Source organism: Lontra canadensis, unplaced genomic scaffold, assembly GCF_010015895.1.
Source record: "Lontra canadensis isolate GAN:19392208 unplaced genomic scaffold, GSC_riverotter_1.0 scaffold117, whole genome shotgun sequence".
Taxonomy (NCBI): domain Eukaryota; kingdom Metazoa; phylum Chordata; class Mammalia; order Carnivora; family Mustelidae; genus Lontra; species Lontra canadensis.
Window position 1 is genome coordinate 1,834,647 of NW_022631111.1, and position 25,505 is coordinate 1,860,151.

General features: G+C 43.2%; 1 protein-coding gene across 3 annotated transcripts in view; it reads left to right on the forward strand.

Annotated features, from left to right (window-relative positions):
* The window catches only part of STEAP3 (STEAP3 metalloreductase), a 46,213-nt gene extending 38,933 nt beyond the window's left edge, over positions 1-7,280 (forward strand). For all 3 annotated transcript variants that reach the window (XM_032840870.1, XM_032840872.1, XM_032840871.1), the window contains exon 5: positions 6,695-7,280. In XM_032840870.1, the coding sequence (XP_032696761.1) occupies positions 6,695-6,976 (282 nt within the window). In that variant the 3' untranslated portion in view covers positions 6,977-7,280. The remainder of the gene's footprint in view (positions 1-6,694) is intronic.
* The last annotated feature ends 18,225 nt before the right edge of the window (positions 7,281-25,505 follow it).

The following is a 25,505-nucleotide window of genomic DNA, read 5'->3' on the forward strand; positions in this document are numbered from 1 at the left end:
CAGTGAGTGAGCTCGCTGACCACTCAGCAGCCTCCTTTCAACCAACTCTGTTGTCCCCTTTAGGCCCAAGAGGAGGTGAGCATTAAGATCACCCATTTACAGGGGATAAAACTGCACGTCCCAAAGGACACCATTCCTGTGACACACCCAGAGAAAAGGAGACCTGTAGTCTAATACACTTGAGAAAAGATTTGCTTCCCTAAGAGATTCACAGTGTGCTTTTGGGACATCGAAGATTCTAGTAACATCTACAACAAACCGACCTTGTTAACCAGACTTCTTTGACCATGAACACTCTCCTTCCCCCCACTTTTGCAGGTTTGGCTTTTTGCTTTGTTTCTGGTTTTCAGACAACAGCGACTGCATTCCACCAGACACGGTTTAGGAAATGCTGCTAAAGGGCTCGGGGCCTTTCTGCAGGTGTTCTTTCGGGAAGTGTTTATTGGGCGGTGACTGCCCCGTGGTAGGCCTCCGGTGTGATAGGGAACAAGACAAGCACAGCCACATTTCAGTTACAAGGATGACTGGGACAGGGACCATTTTCATATTGCTTTGGCATTCCCCCACTGTTCTCTATACGGAGTACTCGGTCAGCCCCCCAAATGTTGGTGGATTAACTCATCCCTCCGTGGAGGGGTGCTGACTAATGCTACATTCTGTCATTGATACTGGATTGGGGCAGAGAACAGCGCTCATATCCACCCCCAGTATCAACACAAATCTGTCACATCTCTCTTCTCTGTATGTTGAGGACACAGTACAGGATTCACAGAGGGACATTGACCGTGCAGTGCTCTTATGCAATCCAAATGAATTGTTCCCGATTGGTGACGCTTACATTCCCTAGAACAAAACACAGTTGTGGTTGTTTGGGCTTTTTTGGGTTTTCTTTGAAGTATGTCTGTTTCTGAACGTCACTGGCTTTGCTCATCTCCGAAGGTCTCTGGAGGAATGCTCGGGCTGACACATGCCAGCAGCAATGGGGGAAAAACAGAATTTTATTTATCTGCCGTTAATCCCCTTGGGTCGCACACCCAAATCTCGGATTTTCCTGTTCCTGCTTGGAGTATCCTGGAGTGCATGGTTTATCCGCAATTAAAACAGACTGCAGGTCTCTCCCCTCACCGAAAAGTTGCCCCACTAAGCAGCGGTAGATTACAAGCCGGGCTCTGGCTGCCGGAGAAAGCCCAAGGATTTGATTTTGTTAGCAAAAGCGGGCTGGAACCTCTCGGGCCGTGCTCAACTTCACACATTGAAGAGCTGAAACGTAAATATGTTAGTCCCTCGGCCACTGCAAGGGGAGGCAGGTTGCAAGGCCGGGAGATAGGTAGAGAGGCAGGGTTTTACTTGGGAAAGTCAGATGCCCACATTCTGTCCATGAAAACAAATGCTCTGTCTCCAGAGGGTGCTAATATGGGGAGGAGGAACGGTTAGCACCCAGGGCCTGGAGTCCAGCTCTGCCTTCCCCTGTCCCAGCTCTTGAATCATGGGCAGGTGACAAACGCCCCCTGAACCTCACCTCACCTGTAAGGTGTTCATGGGTGCAGAGCTGTGGTGAGAGACAACATGTGGAAGAAAGTAGAAAGCATCTTGCTACCATTCTTAGGGTGTGTGGCCAAATTTCCGTTATCCCTGACTAAGCTACCAATGTCTGAGTTCACAAGAGGCCAAGAGACTCCCGCCCTGAACATCAGAATGGTCCAGGGCTGGGTTTGCAAACTGTGGTCGATACTCACTGGTGGGTCGTGAAATGAATTCAGTGGATCACAGCCAGCTTTTTTAAAAATGAAATAGGACAGAATGTTACAAAAATGTCAGCAGGCTTTGCATGTCTTAAGGAGAGGTTTTGTTTTTTTTTTTTCAATTATATTGATTTAGTAGTTGTATTTACGTATGTGGTATACCTGGTTGTGTCCGGGACAGTAATGAAAAATGTGATTCTTAACTACATGCCACCATCTCCATGTCTGAAGTCACAAGGCTCTTTTGGAGAATTACAGTTGCCCAGACCCACCCCGACCTAAGGACTCAGATGCCGGAGAAGTCTGTTGTTGTGAGCTCCTTGGGTGACAGGTGTACGTGTGTGCTAACCGCTGGGGTGGCGGGCTGAGGTTTCGAAGCCACTGGATTCCGGGTTTCAGTCCCAAGCCGGCTGCCTGGACCCTGTCTCCTCCCGCTGCCGCACCCGACCACCTCGGGTCACCACGGTTGAACCGCTGGCCATGGAGACCCATGCTCCCCGATGCACTTGGCCTGACTCCTGGGTCTCTGACGATTTAGGGAGCTGAAAGCCACCAAAACAGCATGTTGACACTGTGGTGGTGACTTGTGCTTCTGTTCATACTTTTGTTCCTGAGGCTGTTCCCCAGGTTTAAATCTGGGGGTTTGTGGTTAATGGCTGTATGGCTTTGGTTTGGTCCTGGCTGTGCTGACTGCTCAAAGTTAGCCAGTTAAGCCTTGTCGGGTTGCCGAATTGCCAGGTCAGGGCCACTCGGAGACATCGGGGTTCTGCTCTAGCAGCTCAGTTCTGCCCCCGAGTGAGAGGGACTTCCCGTGACCTTGCCCACGCCAGCCACCTGCCTAATACAATGACAGAGACCATCTCTGACCCCAGCTTCATGAATGACTGTCCGCAGCCCCTCTATGCCACAGTAATTGACCAGGAGCAAGAGACACTGGCAACCTGGCTGTTTCTTTTTTGCTAACAAGCTTACATACAATGTAAATGACCTCAGCTTAGTGAGTGCAGGGGTTGTCGAGGTTGGGGGCAGGGCAGTGTGGGATTTTCATATTGTTTCCAAGGAGAGTGTTTTAGGAAAATGAACTCACTGGGACCATCCAGGCGTCCCATTGGGATTGCAAAGTCCAAAGGCCCTTTGTTACTGTCTGATCTTTGGCTGTTAGCCCTCTCTGTAGACCATTAGCCCGAGGCTGGGGCTTCCTGCCATCTGTCACCGTGGAATTTGGGATGGCAAAAGGATGGCGATGTGGGAATGGGAGCCGCTATCTCGGTGCCCTCCCAGCGCACATCCACATTGTCTGGCACAATCCATCCCTCCAAATTAGGGGCTAGGGATGGTGGTCCACGTGGGTCAAACCCTGGAGCTCCAGGACATGTCGCTAAGGGAAATACTGAGGCCTCCCCGGGGACCACCAGGGCTCGCTCCCTCGGCCTGGGTGGGTTCTTGTTGCTTCAGCATCTGGGGAAGCCCCAAGTGCAGAATGTGGGCCCATCAAGGGCTCAGTGGATCTTTGTGGAAGGATATATAGGATCAGGTCCATCGTAATCTGTAGCCTGGGCAGGGGGGCACACACACGGGCTTCTCATCCCTGACGCTGGAAAGGCTCCCGTGAGGAGAGTCTCTTAACCAGTTGTTCTGAGTCCTTACTGCTCATGAGCATTGTCGCTGAATTCCTAAAAGCTAATGATGCGGGAGCCCCACCCCAAGCCAATCTCAAGTGCATTTGCTGGGCAGGCTTGGGCATTCCTGTTTTTCCCAAGGTCCCCGTGATTTTACCATGAAGCCAGATTTGAAAACCACAGTCTCAGACTCAGGAGTAAAAGGCTTCCCAGCCATCCGAGCAAAGCCCAGTAAATCCATGTGAGTAAGGGGAGCAAGGGTTTGGGGCCGGGCGGCTGGGCGGCAGCTAGTTGAGGAGCATGAGGGTGGTTGTCCAGCTTGTTCAAGTTTTATTCCTGATGGTCAGTGCTGGGGACCTTTCCTCCCCTCTCAGTTTCTTTTTATTACAGTACAATAACATAACACAAAGTATACTCTCTTAGCCATGAAGTGTACAGTTCAGCAATACTAAGTCCATCCCCACTGTGGCGCAGCTGTCCCCACCACCCATCTCCAGAGCTCGTCCCATCCTGCAACACTGATGCTCTGTCCCCATGAATCACTAACCCCCACTGTCCACTCCCCCAGCCCCGGGCGACAACCATTCCACTTTGTCTCTATGACTTCACCGCCTCACATAAGTGCAATCCTACAGTATTTGTCTTTTTCATGCCGGGCTGATTTCGCTTAGCATCAGGTTCTCAAGTACGTTCATGTCCCACCAGGTGTCAGAAATGCCTACCTCTTCGTATTCCACTGTTTAGAAATAGCCCATTTCCCTTGTCCATTCTTCTGCTGGTGGGCACTGGGGCTGCCTCCGTGTTTTGGCTACTGGGAATATGGGGTGTCCACATGTCTCTTCAGGATGCTGCTTCCCATTCCTTGGGGGTACATGAGAAGTCGGAGTGCCGAAGTGAGTGATAATTGTATTTTCAATTTATTGAGGAGCCCCTCTTCCCCTGCCCCCACCTTGCACAGCAGCTGCACCCATTCATAGTGCATAAGGCTTCTGATTTCTCCACATCCTCTCAACACGTGTTTTCTGGGGTTTTTGACCATAGCCATCCTCATGGGTATGAGGCAACATCTCACTGTGGGTTGGACCTGCAGTTCCCTGAGGATGAGTGATGTCGAGCATCTCTTCGCATGCTTCTTAGCCATCCATAGGACTTCCCTGGAGAAATTTCTATTCAAGTACTTAACCTGTTTTCGAGTTGGGGTGTTTGGTTTTCTGTTGTTGAGTTTGGGAGTTCTCTATATAGTCTGCATATTAATTCCGAATCTTTCCTCAGTGTTGGAGACCTTCTTAACCCCAGTCTTCAATATCGATAGATCAGAACTTAGACAAAGTTGGTGTGGGTCAGAAGTTGAGAGGAGATTTGAAATTCCTGATAGAGTCCTCTGGAAGTGACAAGGGTCTGGTTGTGACTCCCAGTCAGGGAGCCTTCATTTTGGGGGCTGACCATTTTAATATGACCTGACTGTGTGGGTAGTAGCCCAGAGCCAACTATGGCTCTTCCCAACAGGAAATTATTAAAGACGGGATAAAAACATCTCCGAAGTTATTAAAAGCCAAGAAAGAAAACACAGAGATGGCTAGGAAGGCCAGAAACTGGGGATCTCTTAGCACCTAGTATTTTTTAGTGGTCAAAAATGCTGTACTTGGGAACCTGTCTATGAATGTAGAGTGTAGAGCCATTAGAAAATGTTTTTTTTCATAAAAGTATTGCAGGTACTTCTTCCAAACAGTGTTCTTCCAAGGACCAAGGTTGACCATCCTGGTGTTTGTACTGGAGTGGCGGTAAGCAAGGCGTCCCCCATGCAAGGGAGGAGTGAGAATGAGGCCAGGTAGCAGAATCAGACCCACTTAGCACTGTGCTTGAAGGGAAGCACAAGCAAGACCGTGTCTCTCAGTCGAGCCCTGGATCGGTGCTGACAAGCAGGGCTGGAAGGACATCCAGGAGGCCCAACTGTAGCTTCCCTGTGGGAGGCTGCAAGCCAGCCTATGAAGAGTACCCCGAGGTACCGTCATACTGCCACATTTCAGTTGAACCCTTCCGGCGTCTCCTTGGAGAAAATGCATACGTGTTCATGGCTTGATGAGTCACTGCTATTTTCATTCCTTATGTAATAAACACAGGGCTCTCCTGCCCCAGATCTCTCTGTGGTTCCTCAATGCGCCCAGTGCCTCTCCTCTGTGCCTCTGTGCCCCGCCTCTTGGGTGCCCCATGCTCTCCATCATCCCTGGCCCATCTGGACAGCGCTTCCCCCACATCTCCAGCTTTAGCTCTGGGGACCACTGACTTGTCACTGAGGCTCAGTTAGTGTCTTGCCCAGGGGTCAGTGTCATTGGAGTAGACTCTGGAATGCCTTGCTTGTGGTCCACAAGAAACTGCTAGAGATTCCCAGGCTAGAGCTATAGATCAAGACTTCCCAGCTCCCATGGGAAGTCAGGACTGTGTAGCCCTCTCGGCGATGAAGAGAGGCCTTGGCTGGAGTGGGTGGGTACACAGAAGCCCGCCTGAGGATCAAGGGCTGGCACGCTCGCCTTCCCAGCAAGATGGTGTAAACCGCTTCCGTTTGGGTTTGTGATGGTCTCGGTCTCCGCACAGTATCCACTCCATTCCAGGCAAGAGAGGAACCTGGTGGGGTTTCCATCTGAGGTGTTGATGAGTCAAGGTGTGGGTGGGTTGGGGACCAGCCCCCACCAAGAGCATTTACATGATGCTCTAAAGCCAGGCTTCCCAGATGGTGTCAGGTCGCCTGGCCCGCAGACTTCAAGCCGCCCTCACTCATGGTGCCAAATCCACACACGGAGTATGCTTGTTACTTTGTGTTCAGGTTCCAATCAACTTGAAACCAATCCACTATTTTATCTGGCCTCATCTTAGGCCAAATATGATTGGTGAAATTCTGGCTTTGGTCTGCTGGCAGACACCTGTGACTCTAGTGTACATGAAACTATGCATAAAACTTGTAAAATTTTTTTTAAACATCGTTGAACTTCATTCCATCTCAAGTCTCCTTCCCCTGGCAGTCACCAGACAAATAACACAGTTTGGGGAAAAGCAGCATCACTTTTATCAGATCCTCATGATTCCCTCGATCCTCACACACCTGCAGGATAGAGACATTATTTTCATTTTTCTGCTGGGGAAACTGAGGCTCTAAGAGTTTAGGTAGTGCTAAGGTCCTGCACAGAGGGAGTGACGGAGCTGGGATCCGATCCCACAGTCTCAACTACCAAAGCAGCCCTCCTTCCTCTCCTTTGGCCAGGCAGGGAGACAAGCGCTTGGAGGAATCACCACGTGTCACCAGCCTGTCCCTAACCCCAGCTTTCCTTTCTCCCGCAGTCCACTCTGGGCTTTGTGGCCCTGGTGCTGAGCACCCTGCACACACTCACCTATGGCTGGACTCGCGCCTTCGAAGACAGCCATTACAAGTTCTACCTGCCTCCCACGTTCACGCTCACGCTGCTGGTGCCCTGCGTCGTGATCTTGGCCAAAGGCCTCTTCCTGCTCCCCTGCTTCCGCCGCAAGCTCTCCAGAATCCGGCGGGGCTGGGAGAAGGATGGTGGCGTCAAGTTTACTCTGCCAATGGACCACACCTTGGCCCAGAAGACGAGCCACGTGTGAGGTGCCTGCCTCCGGCCCCAGAAACCAGACGCGGGCCAGACAGTACCCCTGGGCCTGTCAGGGCTGCTTTTCTGGATGGTGCGGTATGGTGAAATTGGGCGCAGAGCGGTGGTTGGAGGTCTGAATTCCTGGGACCCTAATGTACACAGTATAATACTCAGAAGGGCACACACGCGGGTGTGACATAGGTGTTCGTGTAGATGTCATATATATAACGGGATTTGCATTTATACTCACTTAGTTAAAAAGTTGAGTCTCTTGAGATTTCAACTTGTAGATTTAAAAAGCCAGTGCCAGATGTAGAACAGCCTGTTGGGATCTCTGCAGAGACGGACACACCCTCTTTGCAGTGAAAAAGGGCAGTGAGAGGCTTGTACCTTGGTGGATTCGATCCGTTTGTGTCCCCACTCCCTTTTTGCTGCTTTCCCCAAGGCTTTTGCAGAGCTGGGGCTCTAAGGGGGCAGATAAAAGCTCAACCTGGAGCCGATTCAGTGCACAGGGCTAAAGAGTTGAGACCCAGCAGGCAGAGCAGGGGCTGGCCTCCTCCCTCATTCACCTTGGGCAGCAGCCAGAGGTCAGGCAGGAGCCCCTGGGGGGTCAGACTGGGGGGTGAGCCTGCTGGCTGGACCCTGGAGCCAACTGTTGAGGGCTCCTTTGCCAGGTAGGAGGGGGTGGGGGACGGGGCCCAAGCTGATCTCCCTTGTCCTCCGTGAGCTGGGGAGAGTTTTTTTCCCTGGAAGTCCTACGTCCCCAACAGTGGAAGTACATTGATCTCTTGTGGGAGTGTGAAGTCACCTCCGTTTGGGAGCCACTAATGAACCATCTTGAGAACAAGTGTAATTTCTTTCCCTCCTTTTAGTTGCTGATGACCGTTCTTTAAACCACTGTGCCTTCTCACCTTTCAGATCATTAGTTTGGATATCTCTTAGGAAGGCCCAGAGCAGGCCCTCTGGAAGTCAGCTGGAGGGGGAGGGGAAAACAAGGCAGACAGCGCTGGGTATCCCAGCTGAGGCTTTCCTGGGCCCCACCCAGGGCATGAAGGACTGATGATTGATTGTCTCCACTGGCTTGGGCCTGTGGAAAAAACATTGGGGACCTTGTCAGATGTCTTCTGCTGGTGGGGAAAGAACCTGCCAGAAAACCAGACTGGCTCCAAGTTCACCACTGCTCCAGGGAAACAGGGAGAACGTGGGCGATGGGACCCACCTACCCCCCCACCAACCCCAGGCGGGTCAAAATCATCGGGAGGGTCTTTTCTACCAAAGCTACAGACTTGAAGTGCTTCTGCTCCAAAGCACAAGAGGCTGCACCACAGACAGGGTCATGGGACATGTGGCCTCAAATCCCATGCCATCTCTTGCTCGTTCCTACCAAAACCGCTTTTATGTCCCCTGTGGCGAAACAGCTGTTTTTAGCCGAGCCCTCCTCCCCCCACCCCCACCCCCGCCCCTGCCTCTAGAACCAGGATGATCTTGTCACCTCCACAAAAAAAGCAGCTTTGAACATAGAGGGGATGAAGTCCCAATGGAAGATACAAGTGAGGCAAATGCTGAATTCTGCTCTGAATGGGGAATGCTGGTCATGCTTATGTCTCAGGTCTTCTGGGCCAGAGGGGATTTCAGGAACAGAGAGTTGAGCCAGCAAAGGCTGACAAGACCATGCTGCAAGAAGAGCCCCCCCCCCCCCCAGGGAGGCTTCATGAGCTCTTCATGTCTGTAGAGCACGTAAGCATCCTTTAGTGAAAAGGGGGGGGGAAAAAAGCCAAGTGCAAGGATCTCTCATTAGGCCAGTGACTGATGGAGGGAAGGCAGTGCAGGCGAAGCTGTCTGCTTCCTGCAGATGTTTTCCATCTGCTGCTTCAAGGCTGAGCGGCAGAAACTTGTCTTCCAAATGGGCCCTGGTCCTCGGAGAGGCTCGCTGAAAAGGAGGCAGGCGAAGCACAGGTTCCAACATTTGCTTCACAAACAGGGCCCATCCATTTCCTGCTGGTGGGAAGCAGGGAGAACAGGGGCACCCGGGATCCACCAGGGATCTCAACCCCAGTCTGTATTGGCTGCCTGCCTTCTCTAACCCTCCCTGGGCCCCAGAGAATTTCCTTATACCAAAGATGCTGACCTTCAGCAAAATCCAGTATGCTTCCTCCCCTTTCCCCTGCCCACCTTCTGCCGCAGGTGCTCCCAGGGGAAGGAACTGGTTCCAAGGTGGGTGGCAGGAGGGAACAGGTGTAGTAGAGGACCTGGCCACCCACCAGCTGGACAATCAACTCATGAAAGGCAGGGTGCTCTAGGCACTTGGGCTCGATCTGGTGTCTGCTGCTCTTCCTTACCTCACCAGGCAGCTGGCAACAGCATCCCCATGAGAGCGAGTCACCCCCTTTCACCCTGGTAAACTCTATGTGCCTCTGGGCACAAAAGTGCCTGAACCAATGTGCTCCAGAAATCCTAAATGCCGTGGTCTGAGGTTGACGTTTAAAATCCATGCCATTGAAATAGTCTGTGTATTTTGTGTTGACCTTGTAGAGCTTGTCTAAGCAGCAGCAAAAAATAAACACCTAACCTTCTGTGAATTTCAGGCTTTTATTTCTGTCCTACTCATCACTTGCTCACTCATTCATTCACAGGCTCCATGAGCCTTCCGATTGGTCCTTGTTCTGAGTCAGGCAATAGGCAAGGCGAGCACAGAATGATTGGGCTAGAGCTCACCTCTGGGGAAGGACAGGTATGCATACCTACAGCAACAGGCAAGGAAGGCCGGATGAGATCCAGGTGACAATGTGGCGAGGGTGGGGGGCATCCACTGTGTGTATGAAAGAACACTCAAGCCAAAGCTGGGGGAGTCCGGGGAAGGCTTCCTGGAGGAAGCAGTGTCTGTGCTGCGGTCCGTCGGAAGGCTGCGGCTTTGAATAGGTTAGAGCAGTGGTGTTTTTCAAACTAGAATGTGCACCTGGAGTCTCAGTAAGGACCGTGTTCCAACACAGGCTCTGAGTCACTGATCTGGGGCGAGGCTTAGCCTATGCATTTCTAATAAACTCCCAGGTGACGTTGATCCTCAGACACTCTTAAGTAACAAGGGCTTACATGGCTTCCTTTGTCCCTGCTGGGCTGCATGGCTGCCCTGTTAACCCTCCCCAGGATGTCAGCTCCCTAGAAAGACAGGCCTGTGCACACTGCAGATGTGGTCACAGCCCCCCATCTCTGAAAGGCAGGACGCCGACCTATTAGGTAGCCAAGCTTTTCCACTAAAGCAGAGCTGTCTTACTGGATAGGGGCAAAAAGGAAAAAGAAACCCATGTGCACAAAGCAGTCTAGTGGCTAAAAACCGTTTCTTGGGAACAATAACCAAAAGACGGCCTTGAGCCCATGAAAAGAGCCTTCCAAAGAAAAGAACCATGGTCAGAAAACAAGTTCACTACATCTCATGCTTGGAGTTTTGTTTTTCAACTCCGTGTCCTCCCACACATGATCCTGAGAGAGTTAAGCTTTAAAAGAAGTGATGAAGGGCGCCTGGGTGGTTCAGTCTTTGAGCATCTGAGCTTCAGCTGAGGTCATGATCCCAGGGTCCTGGGATCAAGCCCCGCATCAGGCTCCCTGCTCAGCGGGGAGCCTGCTTCGCCCTCTCCCACTTCCCTGCTTGTGTTCCCTCTCTTTCTGGGTCTTTCTCAGTCAAAGAAATAAAATCTTAAGGGAAAAAAAAAAGTGATGAAAGAATGTCCATTATGTCCATTATTAAGGTGGTTCACACCAGAACTAAGGAGCAACCAAAATAACCCATAAAAGTTTCAGGGAAGATTCATCACTCAGCTATTTGACAAGCTGCGTCTTTTTCGAAAGCAGTGACATGGGCCCTTGGAAGTGCAGACACTAGCTTCTACTGGGTCACTGCCCTGCTCTCTTTATAAAGAGGAAAGTAGAGCAGAAACTCTCAGTCCCACCAGGACAGCACCAACTTTTGCTAATAGATGATTTGAAAATCCTTTTTACTCACCTAAAATGAAATTTAGAAATGGAACCCACCTATGCATATACTTTCTTAATCAAGAAGGTCTTAATTGCAATATAAAGGAGAAATAATTTACACTAACATATACAACACTAATAATGAATAGTGATTTGTTTTATTATTATTTTTTGAAAATCTTATTTATTTGGCAGAGGGAGACACAGCAGGAGAGGGAGAAGCAGGCTTCCCACTGAGTCGGGAGCCCGATGCGGGGCTCGATGATCATGACCTGAGCTGAAGGCAGACGCTTAACAACTGAGCCACCCATGTGCCCCCAGTAATTGGTTTTAAGAGAAATACAGTGATACTCAACATTATCAGTCTTCTTTATAACTGACATTAAATAAGATCTAAAGAAGTGTATGAGTGTGTGTGCATGTACAAGTGTGCCCTGAATGTCTGAAGTGTTCAATGAGGCAGAGAAGTAAAGTAGCAGTAGGTGAAGACCAACAGATGTCCACTGGATTTGGAAATATGGGAACTTTACAGTAAGAATGTCAGTGGAGTACTGGAGGACTCCAGTACGGAACTCCAGTACGGAAATGGAGAGCAGTGGACAACTCATCTGAGATCTGGCTATGAAGTGGGAGAAAGAGAGGATTGGTAACTGGGGAGAAATAGGGGGGTAGAAGAAGGAGAGTTGGTTGTTTTTGTGGGTTTTTTTTCCCATTGTTTTAACCTGAACATGTTTTAGGTGTTCTTGGAAAAGAACAAGATGAACAGGAGTAGTTGAAGTTGAGAGAAAGAGAGAGAGTGGGGATCAAAGTCCCAGAGGATGTGTAAAGAGATGCTGGCTTCGGTGAGGAGTGGAGGAGTGGCTTGTCTTTTAATATTAGGAGAAAGGCGCATGGGTGGCTCAGTTAGTTGAGGTCCGACTCTTGATTTCAGCGAGATCGTGATCTCAGGGTTGTGAGATGGAGCCCCACATTGGGCTCTGTGCTGGGGTGCTGGGCGTGGAGCCTGCTTGGGATTCTCTCTCTACCCCTCCTGCTGCCCCCCCCCAAAATTAATTAATTACATTAAATTAGGAGAAAAGGATAGGTGCCAATGGGTGGAGGATTTACTTTGGTGATGCAAGGTGTAGAAGTTCTCTTCTGATGATGTCTGTATCCTTTGTAAAAAAAAAAAAAGTCAGAGGCATCTGCTAAGTGTAACCATGAGGGAAGACTTGACTCTGATGGCTGAAGAGGGAGGAAAAGGTTGCAAATAATCGTTGGAGAAAGTCCAAAAGGAGCTGTCCAGGGAACGTTGATAGGGTTAGCCAAAATGAAAAGAAACAAACAAGTTGTTTATAACATTCTTTTTGTCTAAGGTGAAACGTACTAATTTTGTTTGAGGAGCAAAGTGGAGTTTTTGCTTAGGTAAATTCTATTTTCCCCACCAATTTCTGTAATGATTCCAGGTACTTTATCTTACTCAGTTTGACCTCTGATAGTTACTCAAAATGCTTTAGATTCATTTTTGTTTTCTCTGTTGAGAAATGGACAGTCACAAATGGAAGTTGTTGTTGTTGTTGTTGTTTTAAGATTTTATTTATTTATTTGACAGAGAGAGATCACAAGTAGGGATAGAGGCAGGCAGAGAGAGAGGGAGAAGCAGTCTCCCTGCCAAGGAGAGGGCCCAATGTGGGGCTTGATCCCAGGGCCCTGAGATCATGACCTGAGCTGAAGGCAGAGGCTTAGCCCACTGAGCTATCCAGGTGCCCCCACAAATGGAACTTTTGATGCACTTAGCAACCAAAAGCCTCTATGCCAATCCTCCCATCAAGTGAATAATCAACCCCTTGTTTACTGAGTGTTGATTTCATTTACCAGACCAGAAACCTAGCTTATTTCTATAATTTCTATCATATGCAGAGCCTACTCATAAAAATCTAATTTATCCAACAGTTAAAACTGTTCCCTAACTAGAGAATTCATTTAAGGTTTTCACTTCCAGAGGAGTCTTCATGCTACAAAGCAACTAGTTCCTGGATGAAAGATAGACTTTTTAATGTACCACTAAGCTCTCAGGAGGTAAAACAAACACTAGGGCAGAAAATAAATGGGGACATGCATACACATACGAATAAACTAGACAACGCTGTCCCTGGCTCCTGGCAGAGGCAAATTTAAGTCCTTCTGCCTCAATTCAGACCAACCAAGTTGGGAGCTCAGTATCTAAGATCAACGAGCCACAAGTGAGAGTCAGCAGAAACACAATGCCCAAAGACTTCAAAGAACAGAATTATCAAATAGAAAATGATGATATACTAAATGATTAAAAAATAGAGTCACAAAAATAAGTAAGAAATAAGGCACAATGAAAGGATCAGGTATGATGAAAAATAGAAAATTCAGAAATGAGAGATTGTTGGAAACAAACCTATTTTGATGGATTTAATAGCTGACTGGAGAAAATTAGTGAATTTTGAAATGGAGCTGAAGAAATTACCCAGAATGCAAAAAAAAAAAAAAAAAAAAAAAAAGGAGACAAATGGCCAGAAAATATAAAATAGAGGTTAAAATGAAAAAGTTTAACATACAAGTAAGTGGAACTCAAATGGTAGAAAATACTAGACTCTGGAAAAGCAGAAAGTACAATGTATACCTCTGAGCAGGAAAGCAAATCTGAAAAATGAAACCACACCTAGACACACTAGGAAGCTCAAAATCATTTCACAATTGTAACAAACTTAACAAATCATTGGAAATCAGAAAATAGTGATCTGACATCTTGAAAGTGCAGAGAGGAAATAATTCCCAACTTAGAATTGTAAATCTAGCAGAACTGATCTTTAAGAAAGAAGGCAAAATAAAGACATTTCAGATATGCAAAAATTAGAGAGTTTACCAATAGTTCTTATCTAAAGAACTTCTAAAAAGTATACTTCAGATAGAAGGAAAGTGGTCCCAGGGGAAGCCAAAAAACAAGAAGGAATGGTAAACAAAGAAATAGTAACCGTGAAGATAAATCTAAACAAGCCATGTCTATATAAAATAACAATAAGGCCTACTTATGTGATTTTTTTTTTTTTTAAGGGCATACTGAAAGACCAAACAACAATGACATGTAGGGTGACTGAGTAAATGACTGAGTTAAAATGTTCTGATCCTCTTGGGGCACCTGGGTGGCTCAGTCATTAAGCGTCTACCTTCAGCTCAGGTCATGATCCAGGGGATCGAGCCCCACAGCAGGCTCCCTGCTCAGCGGAAAGCCTGCTCCTCCCTCTCCCACTCCTCCTGCTTGTGTTCCTCTCTCTCCAGGTCTCTCTCTGCCAAATAAATAAATACAATCTTAAAAAAAAAAAAAGTTCTGAGACTCATATTTGTTTGGGGGTGGAAGAAATTGTGAACTAATTTAGATTTTGTTAAGTAAGCCTGGAAAAATGCCAAGGGTGACCACTAAAAACCTAAAAATATAAAATCCAAATCCTTAGGAGAGGAAAAAATGAAATAAGAAAGCAAACAAAAATGTCAATTCTCAAAAAGCAAGAAAAGAGAAAAATAGCGTAGAAAAAGAAGAAGACATCAAAAACAAAAAGGTAAAATGTTAGAAACAAATCCAAATGTATCAATAATCACAATAAATACAAATGGATTAAACTCTTGAATTAAAAGAAAGAGATTACCAGATTGGATTTTTCTATATAGTTATATACTATTTAAAAGTGGCCTACCTGAGGCACCTGGATGGCTAAGTGGGTTGAGCCTCTGACTTCAGCTCAGGTCACGATCTCAGGGTCCTGGGATTGAGTCCCACATCAGGCTCTCTGCTTGGCAGGGAGCCTGCTTTCTCCTCTCTCTCTCTGCCTGCCCATCTACCTACTTGTGATCTCTCTCTGTCAAATAAATAAATAAAATCTTTAAAAATAAATAAATAAATAAATAAATAAAAGTGGCCTACCTAAAAACTAAAGATAAAGCAATAGTAAAAAATGTGTTAGGCAAAAAGAAACCAAATGAAAGTTGAGGTGGCTAGATAATTATACAAAGTATACTTTATGACAAAGGACATTATTAGGGATAGAGTCACTATATAATGATAAAGATTTAAATATTTTAGAATTGTATGTATATGCATTTAATAATGTAGCTTCAAAATACATAAAGCAAGAAAAAAATGTAGACAAACTCATCATTATACAGGGAAATTGCAACAAACAAAAATGTGTGTGTTTATAACAACATAACAAGCTTGGTATCATAAAGAATAAGAAAATGAGTTCTTCTCAAGAAAACAAATTGAAAATATATTAGACCTGGGCAAATCTAAACAGCTTTCAAAGAAAAAATGTCACACAAATATACTTTCCAAACTTGGCGCAAAAGAAGTTAAAAAATCAAGAGTACAAAGTTGTATTTCAATACCCATACATTGTGAAATTTAAAATATAGATTTCCAAATAAATCCTTAATCAAAAAGGAAATGAGAATGAAAATTTTTTCAAAAATTTAAAATGGAATGGTAATTAAATATCTCATCAAAAATTTGAGGATGCAGCAAAAATATTTCTTAGAAGGAAATCAATAATCTCAATTATGCACTAAGAATTAATACACTAAGAATCAATCCAGAAAAAGTAAAAAGAAAGGCATACTAAATGTAGGAGTAGAAACTGATAAAATAGAAAGGTCAGTAGAAAGAACTGATGAAGTCATGTAAGATGAATCAAACTGATCGATCTTTGTAGGACCACTCATGCGGGAAAAAAAAGACTGAGAAATAATCTTAGGTATAAAAAGAAGGCAAAACTACAGATGAAACAAATTTAAAAGATAGTAAGAGAATACTACACATGAATTCATGTGATTAAATTGGACAAGTTAGAATGGACAAAAATATAACTTACTAAAACTGATTCAGAAAAAGAAGTCTGAATATTCCTCAGTCATTAAAGAAATTCTATCTATAGTTTAAAATTTTCCCACTCCCCCCCCAAAAAAAAAATTCCCACAAAAAACCCAAGGCCCAGATGGTTAAGCAGCAAAATTTTACTAAACTTTTAGAGGACAAATCATTCCATCTTACATAAACTCTTCCAAAAACTATAAAAAGATAAACTATTCTCCAACTTATTCTAGGAGGCAATGAGTGATAATAAAAATAGACAAGAACTATATGAGAAAGGAGAATTATAAGCCAATCTCACGCATAAACATAAATGCAAAAATCCCAAATAAAGATATCAGCAAATTTAATCTTGTGATATATAGAGATTGAATACCATGACTGCTTGACATATTCCAAGAATACAAGTATAATTTAACATAAACTCTATAAATATTCACTAAATTTTTTTTGAAGACTTATTTATTTAAGAGAGAGCAAGCACAAGCAGGAGGAGCAGAGGGAGAAAGAGAGGGAATCTCAAGTAGACTCTGCACTGAGTGCAGAGCCTGGCCCAGGGCTCAATCTCATGACTCTAAGATCACGACATGAGCTGAAACCAAGAATCTGATGCTTAACTCACTATGCCTCCCAGGGACCCCCCCCCAAATTTTTTATCATCTCAATAGATACAGAAAAAGACAAGATAAAATTCAGTATCTATTCATGATTTAATAAAAAAAAAAAACTCATAGCAAAATAGGAATAGAAGGGAATATCCTTAACCTGATAATTTATCTGAAATTTACAGAAAAAAAATTTACAGCACATATAATTCTTAATGGTGAAATGTTAGTAGCAGTTCACTTAAAATGAACAACAAAAATGCCCATGATCACCAGCTCTATTTAATAAGATTGTTCCAGAGGGGGCTCCTGGGTGGCTCAGTTGGTTAAGCAGCTGGCTTTGGCTCAGGTCATGATCCCAGGTTTCTTGGATCGACCCCCACAGTGGGCTCCCTGCTCAGCAGAGAGCATGCTTCTTTCTCTTGCTTTGCCTACTTGTGCTCTCTCTCTGTCAAATAAATAAATAAAATCTTTAAAAAAAGAAAATGATTGTACCAGAGGTACTAGCCAATGCAAAAGAAGAAAATAACACATGAAATAAATGCTACATACATCTATAGATAGATATAGATATAGATATAGATGTATGGCATATATATATATATGGATATATATAGATATCTATCCATATATAGAACAGGAGAGAAAGACACAAGACTGATGATTTATAAATAATAATAATTTCTTGGGATACCTGGTGGCTTAGTCAGTTAAGCATCTGCCTTCAGCTCAGGTCCTGATTAAGTCCTACATCCGGCTCCTTGCTCAGCAGGGAGCCTGTTTTTTCCTCTGCCTGCTGCTCCCCCAACTTGTGCACGTTCTCTCTGACAAATAAAATTTTTTGGAAAAAAAAAATGAATAATAGTAATTTCCTTTACTAGAACCCCAAAAGAATATAGAATTTTTTTATAAGTAGTAAGAGAGTCTAGCTATTATTAAACATATTCAAAGAACTAAAGGAGACCATCTCTAAATAACTACAGGAAAGCATGAAAATGATGCCTTACCAAATAGAGTATCAACAAAGAGACAGAAACTGACCACGCTGGACCTTGATCTTGGACTTTCCAGTGTCCAGAACTATGAGGAAAATAATTTGTTATTTATGCTAACCCAGTCTATGGTATTTGTTATGGAAGCCTGAGCCAACAGGCACAACCATGGAGACCAGAAACAGAAAGATGACATATTTAAACTGCTGAAAGATAAAGAGTCAACCAAGAACTCTAAATCCAGAAAAACTGTACTTGTAAAATGAGGGACAGGGAGATCCACTTTCAATATGACAGCGTGAGGCACTTCACTGACCACTCCCCAGTGAAACTGGTGAAAATTAATTTTGAAAACAAGCATTTAAAGCCTCTAAAAATGGTATTAATTTAAGAAAATTTACCACCAAAAAATTGATAAGAAAGGCAAGAGTGTGTGGTATTTGAACTAAGACCATTCCTTTCCTCCCTTTTCCAGCTCAGAAGACTCCAGAATGCTACAGCCAAGGACCCAAGGCTCCCTCTTCCCAAGCCACCAGTTGAAGGGCTCTCTTCCTAGGAGAAGCAGAACTTCAGAATTAGTTGCTGAAGCTAATTTCAAGCAAGTATTGTTGAGAGCTGTGGGCTCCCTTCTTCTGCTTAGTTCCCCCTTGTACAACTGAGGCCCTACCTTGGGTTGTGGCATGCTAAAAACAGTGGGGCCCCCATTACCCTTGTTCCAACTCATCAGGTAGGGGTTCCATGCAGGAGAGCCAAACCAAAAGGGTTTCAGGCTGCTGCCAGCATTCCACCACTCACCTGCTAGAGCAGGGATATGACTCAGAAGTTTGCCATTTTTCCCCCCCTGCAGCTCTAGAGCCTTGGCTCAGAGATTAGTCTAAAAGGAGAAGCAGGCTATAAATAGAGAGCTCCTAATCTCTTCCCAAGGAACTGACATCATTTTCAACAGAGCACAGAGCATGGAGAAGTTCAAACCTAGGGGCACTGTCAAGAACACTACAGGTGTTGGACAAAGGCAATGGGGAGGTTCATGGATTTTTTAAAAACACAGCCTGGGATGTCGACTGGGTAGTTTATAAGAGAACCATGGAATAAGACGGCTGAAAAGAACTCTCCCCCCAGGATCAGAACAAGGATCAAACACAGACCTAGGAAGCTATTCCTTCCAAGGAGCCACACTTTGACTGGATTACTCTGCGGAACAATTTACGCCCCAGGGCATTACTGGAAACAATAGCACAATCAGCCAGTAATTAGTGGAGTTTAACAACTAGGTGTGGTCAGGGAAAGAAAGAGAAGTCTACCAATACCACTGTCATCCCACGGGGACTATGGGTATTTCCAAGTTGGATCTCCCTGAGGAGCAACATCAGAAGCTTAACACTGTATAAGAGGAAGGAAAGAGATGTCATTAAAATAATCCAGGCCCTAAAAAACAAGCAAATAAAAATAACATACCCTGGTGGGGAGGGAGGTACTCAGAGTTGCTACAATATATTATCTAAAATGTGTACTTTCCAACAAAAATATAGGAGGCACACAAGAAACTGGAAAATATAGCCCATACACTGAAAATGAAAAAATAAGGCAACAAAAACTGCCTGTGGAAAAGACAAGATAAAAGATTTCACAGAAAAAGCCTTCTAAATACCCATTATAAATATGTTCAAATATGAAAGAGAAATGAGGACATTCATAGGTAAACAAAAACTAATATGATTAGTTTATATATAATTACATATATTAATTATATGTAATATAATTAGAGATAATTCATCACTAGCAGACCTACTCTTACAAGATATACAAAAGGGAGTTCTCCAGGCTGAATTAATAGGACATTAGTAACTCAAATTCCCGTGAAGAAATAAAGAACATTGGTAAAGGTAACCACAGAGGTAAATATATAAATATATGTGTATTTTTTTATTTATAACTCTTTCTCCCATCTTGTCACCAGCCAGACCCCAAGACCTGACTTACTGCTCACCTGCTTATACCCAATGACCTGTCCCACATTTTTCCTCAAGTTATTCCTCCTAGCTTGTCTCTTAACTCAGGCAAAAGACCCTAAAGGTATAACATCCCAGTGATGGAAACCAAAACTACCCCTCAGGCAATAACAGGGCTCAGAGGAAGAGTTCTAGTGGCTCAGACCACCCAGACCAGTTTGAGCTTAACCCTCAACTCATGCCAGGGCAATTGGACAAGGGAGTGACCCATGGAGTGGCCAACAGTCATCTTTACCTCATTATAATACTAAAATCTCCACCCAACAAGGAACACAAGCCTCATTTACATAATATACAATGTATGCATAGGTCTTAAAGGGCCTGCACGACTTAGGCCTACCTATACATATGAGGACAAGCTCCCCTATCTATATATTCACCGTAACCCTAAATAAAAGAAACCCATTCACCCTTGCTCTGGAACTCAAGGCTTTGGAAATTATTCCTCATCATCTCCTTATTCGCTGCAAATAAAATTTCCTTTGTGCAAAATTCACCTTGTGTAGTTTCTATCTATGACTCACCAATGAATGAACTCATGTCAGTTTGGTTACAATCTAAAAGACAACACAAAGCAATAATTATACATCTTTGTGGATGGGCACAGTGTATAATGATGTAATTTGTACAATAACAGCACAAAGAAGGGAGGATGGAATAGAGTAAATAGGAGCAAAGTTACTGAAATTAAGTTACTACTGAAATTAAGTTGGTATTAAACCCAAACTAAATTGTTTTAAGTTAGTATATCAATTATAAGTCCCAACACAACAATAAGAAAATGAGTTAAAATATATAGTAACAGAAATGACAAGGGAATTGAAATGGCACACTGGAAAATGCCTATTTAACACAAAAGAAAGAAAAAAAATGCAGAAACTGAGGAATGAAAAAGAAGACATAGGAACACATATGTGGCTCAGTCGGTTAAGGACCCAACTCTTGATTTCAACTCAGGTCATGACCTCAGGGTTGTGAGATCACAACCTGTGTCCAGCTCTGCACTGAGTGTGGAGCCTGCTTAAGATTCTCTCTCCCTCTGCCCCTCCCCGTTCCTCTCTTTAAAAAGAAAGAAAAGAAAAAGATATAGAAAACAAATAGCAAAATAGCAGTCATAAATCCTATGTTACCAGTAATTACATTAAATGTAAAAAGATTTAACACTACAATTAAAAGGCAGAGATTGGCAGAATGGATTTTTTTTTTTTTAACAACCCAACTAAGTGTTGGCTGCAGAGATACACTGTAGATTCAAAGTTACAAAAAGCCTGAAAGTAAAAGGATGGGAAAAGATAAACACTGCAAACAGTAACAAAAGAGAACTACATCATAAAAGGCTATATGATAAAAGACTATAAACTGTAAGACAATATTTGTTACTGGATATAACATTTTATAACAATAAAAGTGTCAACCTATCAAGAATATATAACAGTTATAAACATATATGCACCTAACAACAAAAATACATGAAGTAAAAAACTGTTGGGTTTGAAGAGAGAAATGGACCACTCGACAATAATAGTTGGAGACTTCAATAGTCCATTTTTAATGACAGGTAGAAAAGCTTGACAAAAGATCAATAAATCAAAGATTTGAAAAACCTTATAAAACAACTCAACAACACACATCTATAGAACACTCCATCCAACAACAGCAGAATATATATTCTCAAGTACACATGGAACATTCTCCAGGACAGACCATACAGTAGGCTATAAAACCAGTCCCAAAACATTTTAAAAGACTGAAATCATACCAAGTATGTTCTCCAACCACAGTGGAATAAAATTGGAAAACAACAGCAGAAATACATTTTAGGAATTCAGAAATATGTGGAAATTAAACAACACACCAGTTGTTCAAAGCAGAAATAACAAGGAAAATTAGAAAATATTTTGAGATGAATGAAAACAAAAACATGATATACCAAAGCTTGTATGATACAGCTAAAGCAGTGCTTAGAGAAAAATTATAGCTGTAAATACTTATATTTAAAAAGAAGAAACTTCTCAAACCAATAACCTGAAAAAACTAAAAAAGTAAAAGCAAATGAAATCCATAAAAAGCAGAAGAAAGGAAATAATGAAGACTAGAGTGGAAATTAGGGAAACAGAGAAAAACAATACAAAGAATTCACAAAACAAAAAGTTGGTTCTTTGAAAGTATCAACAGAATTAACAAACCTTGATTGATTAAGAAAAGCAGAAAGAAATTTTAAAGGAATAAAATCAGAAATGAAAATGGGCACTTTGGGGTGCCCGGGTGGCTCAGATGGTTAAGCATCTACCTTCGGCTCAGGTCATGATCCCAGGTGCGTGGGATGGAGCCCCACATCCAGGGGCTCCCTGCTTTGTGGAGAGCCTGCTTCTCCCTCTTCCTCTGCCATCCCTGCCCCCCTTGCTTGTGCTCTCTCTATCTCTCTGTAAAATAAATAAATAAAATCTTAAAAAAAAAAAAAAAAGTGGGCACATTCCTACCAACCTTCCAGAAATAAAATGGATTATAAGAGAATACAATGAGCAATTGTCTGCCAACAAATTAGATGCATTTCCAGGGCAAATTCCTAGAAAATCACAAACTACTGACACCAAGTTAAGAAGAAAATCTGAACAGACCCATAACAAGCAAAAAAGATTGAATTAGTGATGAAAAAAGACTTCCTACAAAGAAAAGCCCTAGACATGGAGGCTTCACTGGTAAATTCTACCTAAGTTATAAACAAACAAAACAACAACAATCAATGATAGTCCTTCACGCACACTTTCAAGACATAGAAAATATTAGACATTTCCTGTTATGGGTTGAATTGAATCTCCTCCACACACAACCCCCCAACCAACCGCCCAAATTCACATGTTGAAGTTCTAATCCCCAGTACTTCAGAATGTGACCTTACGTAGAGCTAAGGTCTTTACAAAGTAATAAGTTAATGTGAGGTCATTAAGGTGGGCTCTAATCTAATATGACTTATGTCCTTACAAAAAGGGGGAATTTGGACAGATGTACTCACAGAAGGAAAATGATGTGAAGCCTCACAGGGAGAAGATGGTCATCTACAAGCCAAGGAGATAGGCCTGGAGCAGAGCCTTCCCTAGAAGGCTCAGAAGGAACCAACCTGCTGCCACCTTGACCCTAGGCTTCTAAACCTATGAGAACTATGAGATAATATAAGTCAAGAAATATGAGGCAGTAAATTTTTATTGTTTAGGCCACTGAGGTTGTAGTACATTGTTACAGCAATGTACTACAAACAAATATACTTCCCAACTCCTTCTATGCAGTCATTATCATCCTCATAATAAAACCAGATAAAGATGTCATAAGAAAACTACAGCTCAATATCCCTTATAGATATAGATACACAAAAAAAGTCCTTAATGAAATACTAGAAAATTGAACCCAGTAACATATTAAAAAATGTCACACCTCACAGCCAAGTGGAAAAATCTATTTAAAATGCCATCTTAATAGAATAAAGGACAAAAATCACATAACCATCTCACTAGATGTGAAAAAAAAGAGCATGTGAAAAAAACACCTTTTTGTGATAAAAATATATGATAAATTAAGTATAGAAGGAAACTTCTTCAACCTGATAAAGAGTTTGTATGAAATACTTCTAGCTAACATCATAATTAATGGTAAAAGCTGGGTGCCTTTTTCCTGAAGTCAAGAGGAAGGCAAGGATGGTCATTTTCACCAAACTGTATTGGAGTCCTACCCTGGGCAATTGGGTAAGAAAATAAAAGGAAAAAAAAAAAAACCTGCCAGATTGGAAAGGAAGAAGTAAAGTATTTCTGTTTACAGATGAAATGATCTTGTATATAGAAAATCCTAAGGAATCTACTAAAAGATTAGAGCTAATAAGTGAATTCAGCAAGGTTTCAGGATACAAAATCAATATATAATAATCAGTTGTACTTCTATATCCAAGCAATAAACAATACAAAAATGAAATTAAGAAAACAATTCTATGGGGCTCTTGGGTGGCTCAGTCAGTTAACCGTCTGCCTTATGCTCAGGTCATGATCCCAGGGTCCTGGGTTCAAGCCCGAATCAGGCTTCCTGCTCAGTGGGGAGTCTGCTTCTCCTTCTCCCTCTGCCTCTCCCCTCCCCTCCCCCTACACTTGTGCTCTCTCTCACTCTTTCTCAAGTAAATAAATAAAGATCTTTTTTATAAAAAATATTTTTATTTATTTACTTGACAGAGATCACAAGTGGGCAGAGATGTAGGCAGAGAGAGAGGGGGAAAGCAGGCTTCCCGCTGAGCAGACAGCTTGATTCGGGGCTCGATCCCAGGACCCTGAGATCACGACCCGAGCCAAAGGCAGAGGCTTAACCCACTGAGCCACCCAGGTTCCCCAATAAATAAAATCCTTAAAAACAAAAAACAATTTCATTAATAATATCATTGAAAATGCTAAAATACTTAAGAATAAATTTAACTCACAGTGCCTGGGTAGTACAGTTGGTTAGACATCCAACTCTTGGTTTTGGCTCAGGTCAACCTTGGGGTTGTGCTATCAAGCCCCACGTTGGGCCTTGGGCTCAGCACGAAATCTGCTTGAGATTCTCTCTCCCTCTCCATTTGCCCTCCCACTGTGCTCTCTCTCTCCCTCTCAAATAATAAATAAATAAATAAATCTTAAAAAAAGAATAAATTTAACTCAAGAAACAAGAAAAATCTCAAACAAACAATCTAACATGACACCTAAAGGAACTAGAAAAAGAAGAACAAAGAAAGCCCAAAGTGAGAAGAAGGAAAGAAATAATAAAGATCAGAGAAGACATGGATTGGAAGAACAAACATGGTTAAAATGTCTGTACTATCCAAAGCAATCTACGCATTTAAAGCAATCCTTATCAAAATACCACCAGCATTTTCATAGTGAACAAACAATCCTAAAATTTGTACCGAACCACAAAAGACCTCAAATAGCCAGAGCAATCCTGAAAAAGTAATGAAAAGCTGGTGGAATCACAATTCTGGACTTCACGCTCTATTACAAAGCTGTAGTCATCAAAACAGTATGGTCCTGGCACAAAAACAGACACATAGATCATTGGAACAGAATAGAAAACCCAGAAATAGACCCACAACTCTATCCTATGGTCAACTAATCCTGACAAAGCAGGAAAAAATATCCAATGGAAAATAGACCGTCTCTTCAACAATAATGCTGGGAAAACTATACAAGAACAAGCAGAAGAATGAAACCGGACCCCTTTCTTACGAATTCAACATGGATGAAAGACCTAAATGTGAGACAGGAATCCATCAAAATCCTAGAGGAGAACATAGGCAGCAACCTCTTTGACCTTGGCTGTAGAAACTTCTTACAAGACATGTTGCCAGAGGCAAGGGAAACAAAAGCAAAAATGAACTGTTGGGACTTTGTCAAGATAAAAAGCTTCTGCATAGCAAAGGAAACAGCCAACAAAACTAAAAGGCATCCTACAGAATGGGAGAAGATATTTGCAAATGACCTATTTGATAAAGGGTTAGTATCCAAAATCTATACAGAACTTATCAAACTCATACCAAAAAAAAAAAAAAAACAGTAATTCAGTTCAGAAGTGGACAGAAAAGATGAATAGACATTTTTCCAAAGAAGACATCCAGATGGCTAACAGACACATGGGAAAATAATTCAACATCACTCATTATCAGGGAAATACAAATCCAAAGCACAATGGGATACCACCTTGCACCTATCAGGATGGCTAAAATTAAGACAGGAAACAACACATGTTGGTGAGGATGCAGAGAAAGGGGAACCCTCTTACAAAACTGTTGGTGGGAATGCAAACTGGTACAGCCTCTCTAGAAAACAGTATGGAGTTTCCTCAAAAAGTTAAAAATAGAACTGCCCTAAGATCCAGCAATAGTACTACTAGGCTACCAAAAAAGAAAAATAGCAAAGACTACAAAAATACAGGTTCAAAGGGGTACACATAGCCCGATGTTTATAGCAGCATTATCAACAATATCCAAACTATGGAAAGGGCCCAGGTGTCCATTGACTGATGAATGGATAAAGAAGAGTGGAGTGTACACACACATACAAGTGCGCGTGCGCACACGCTTGGG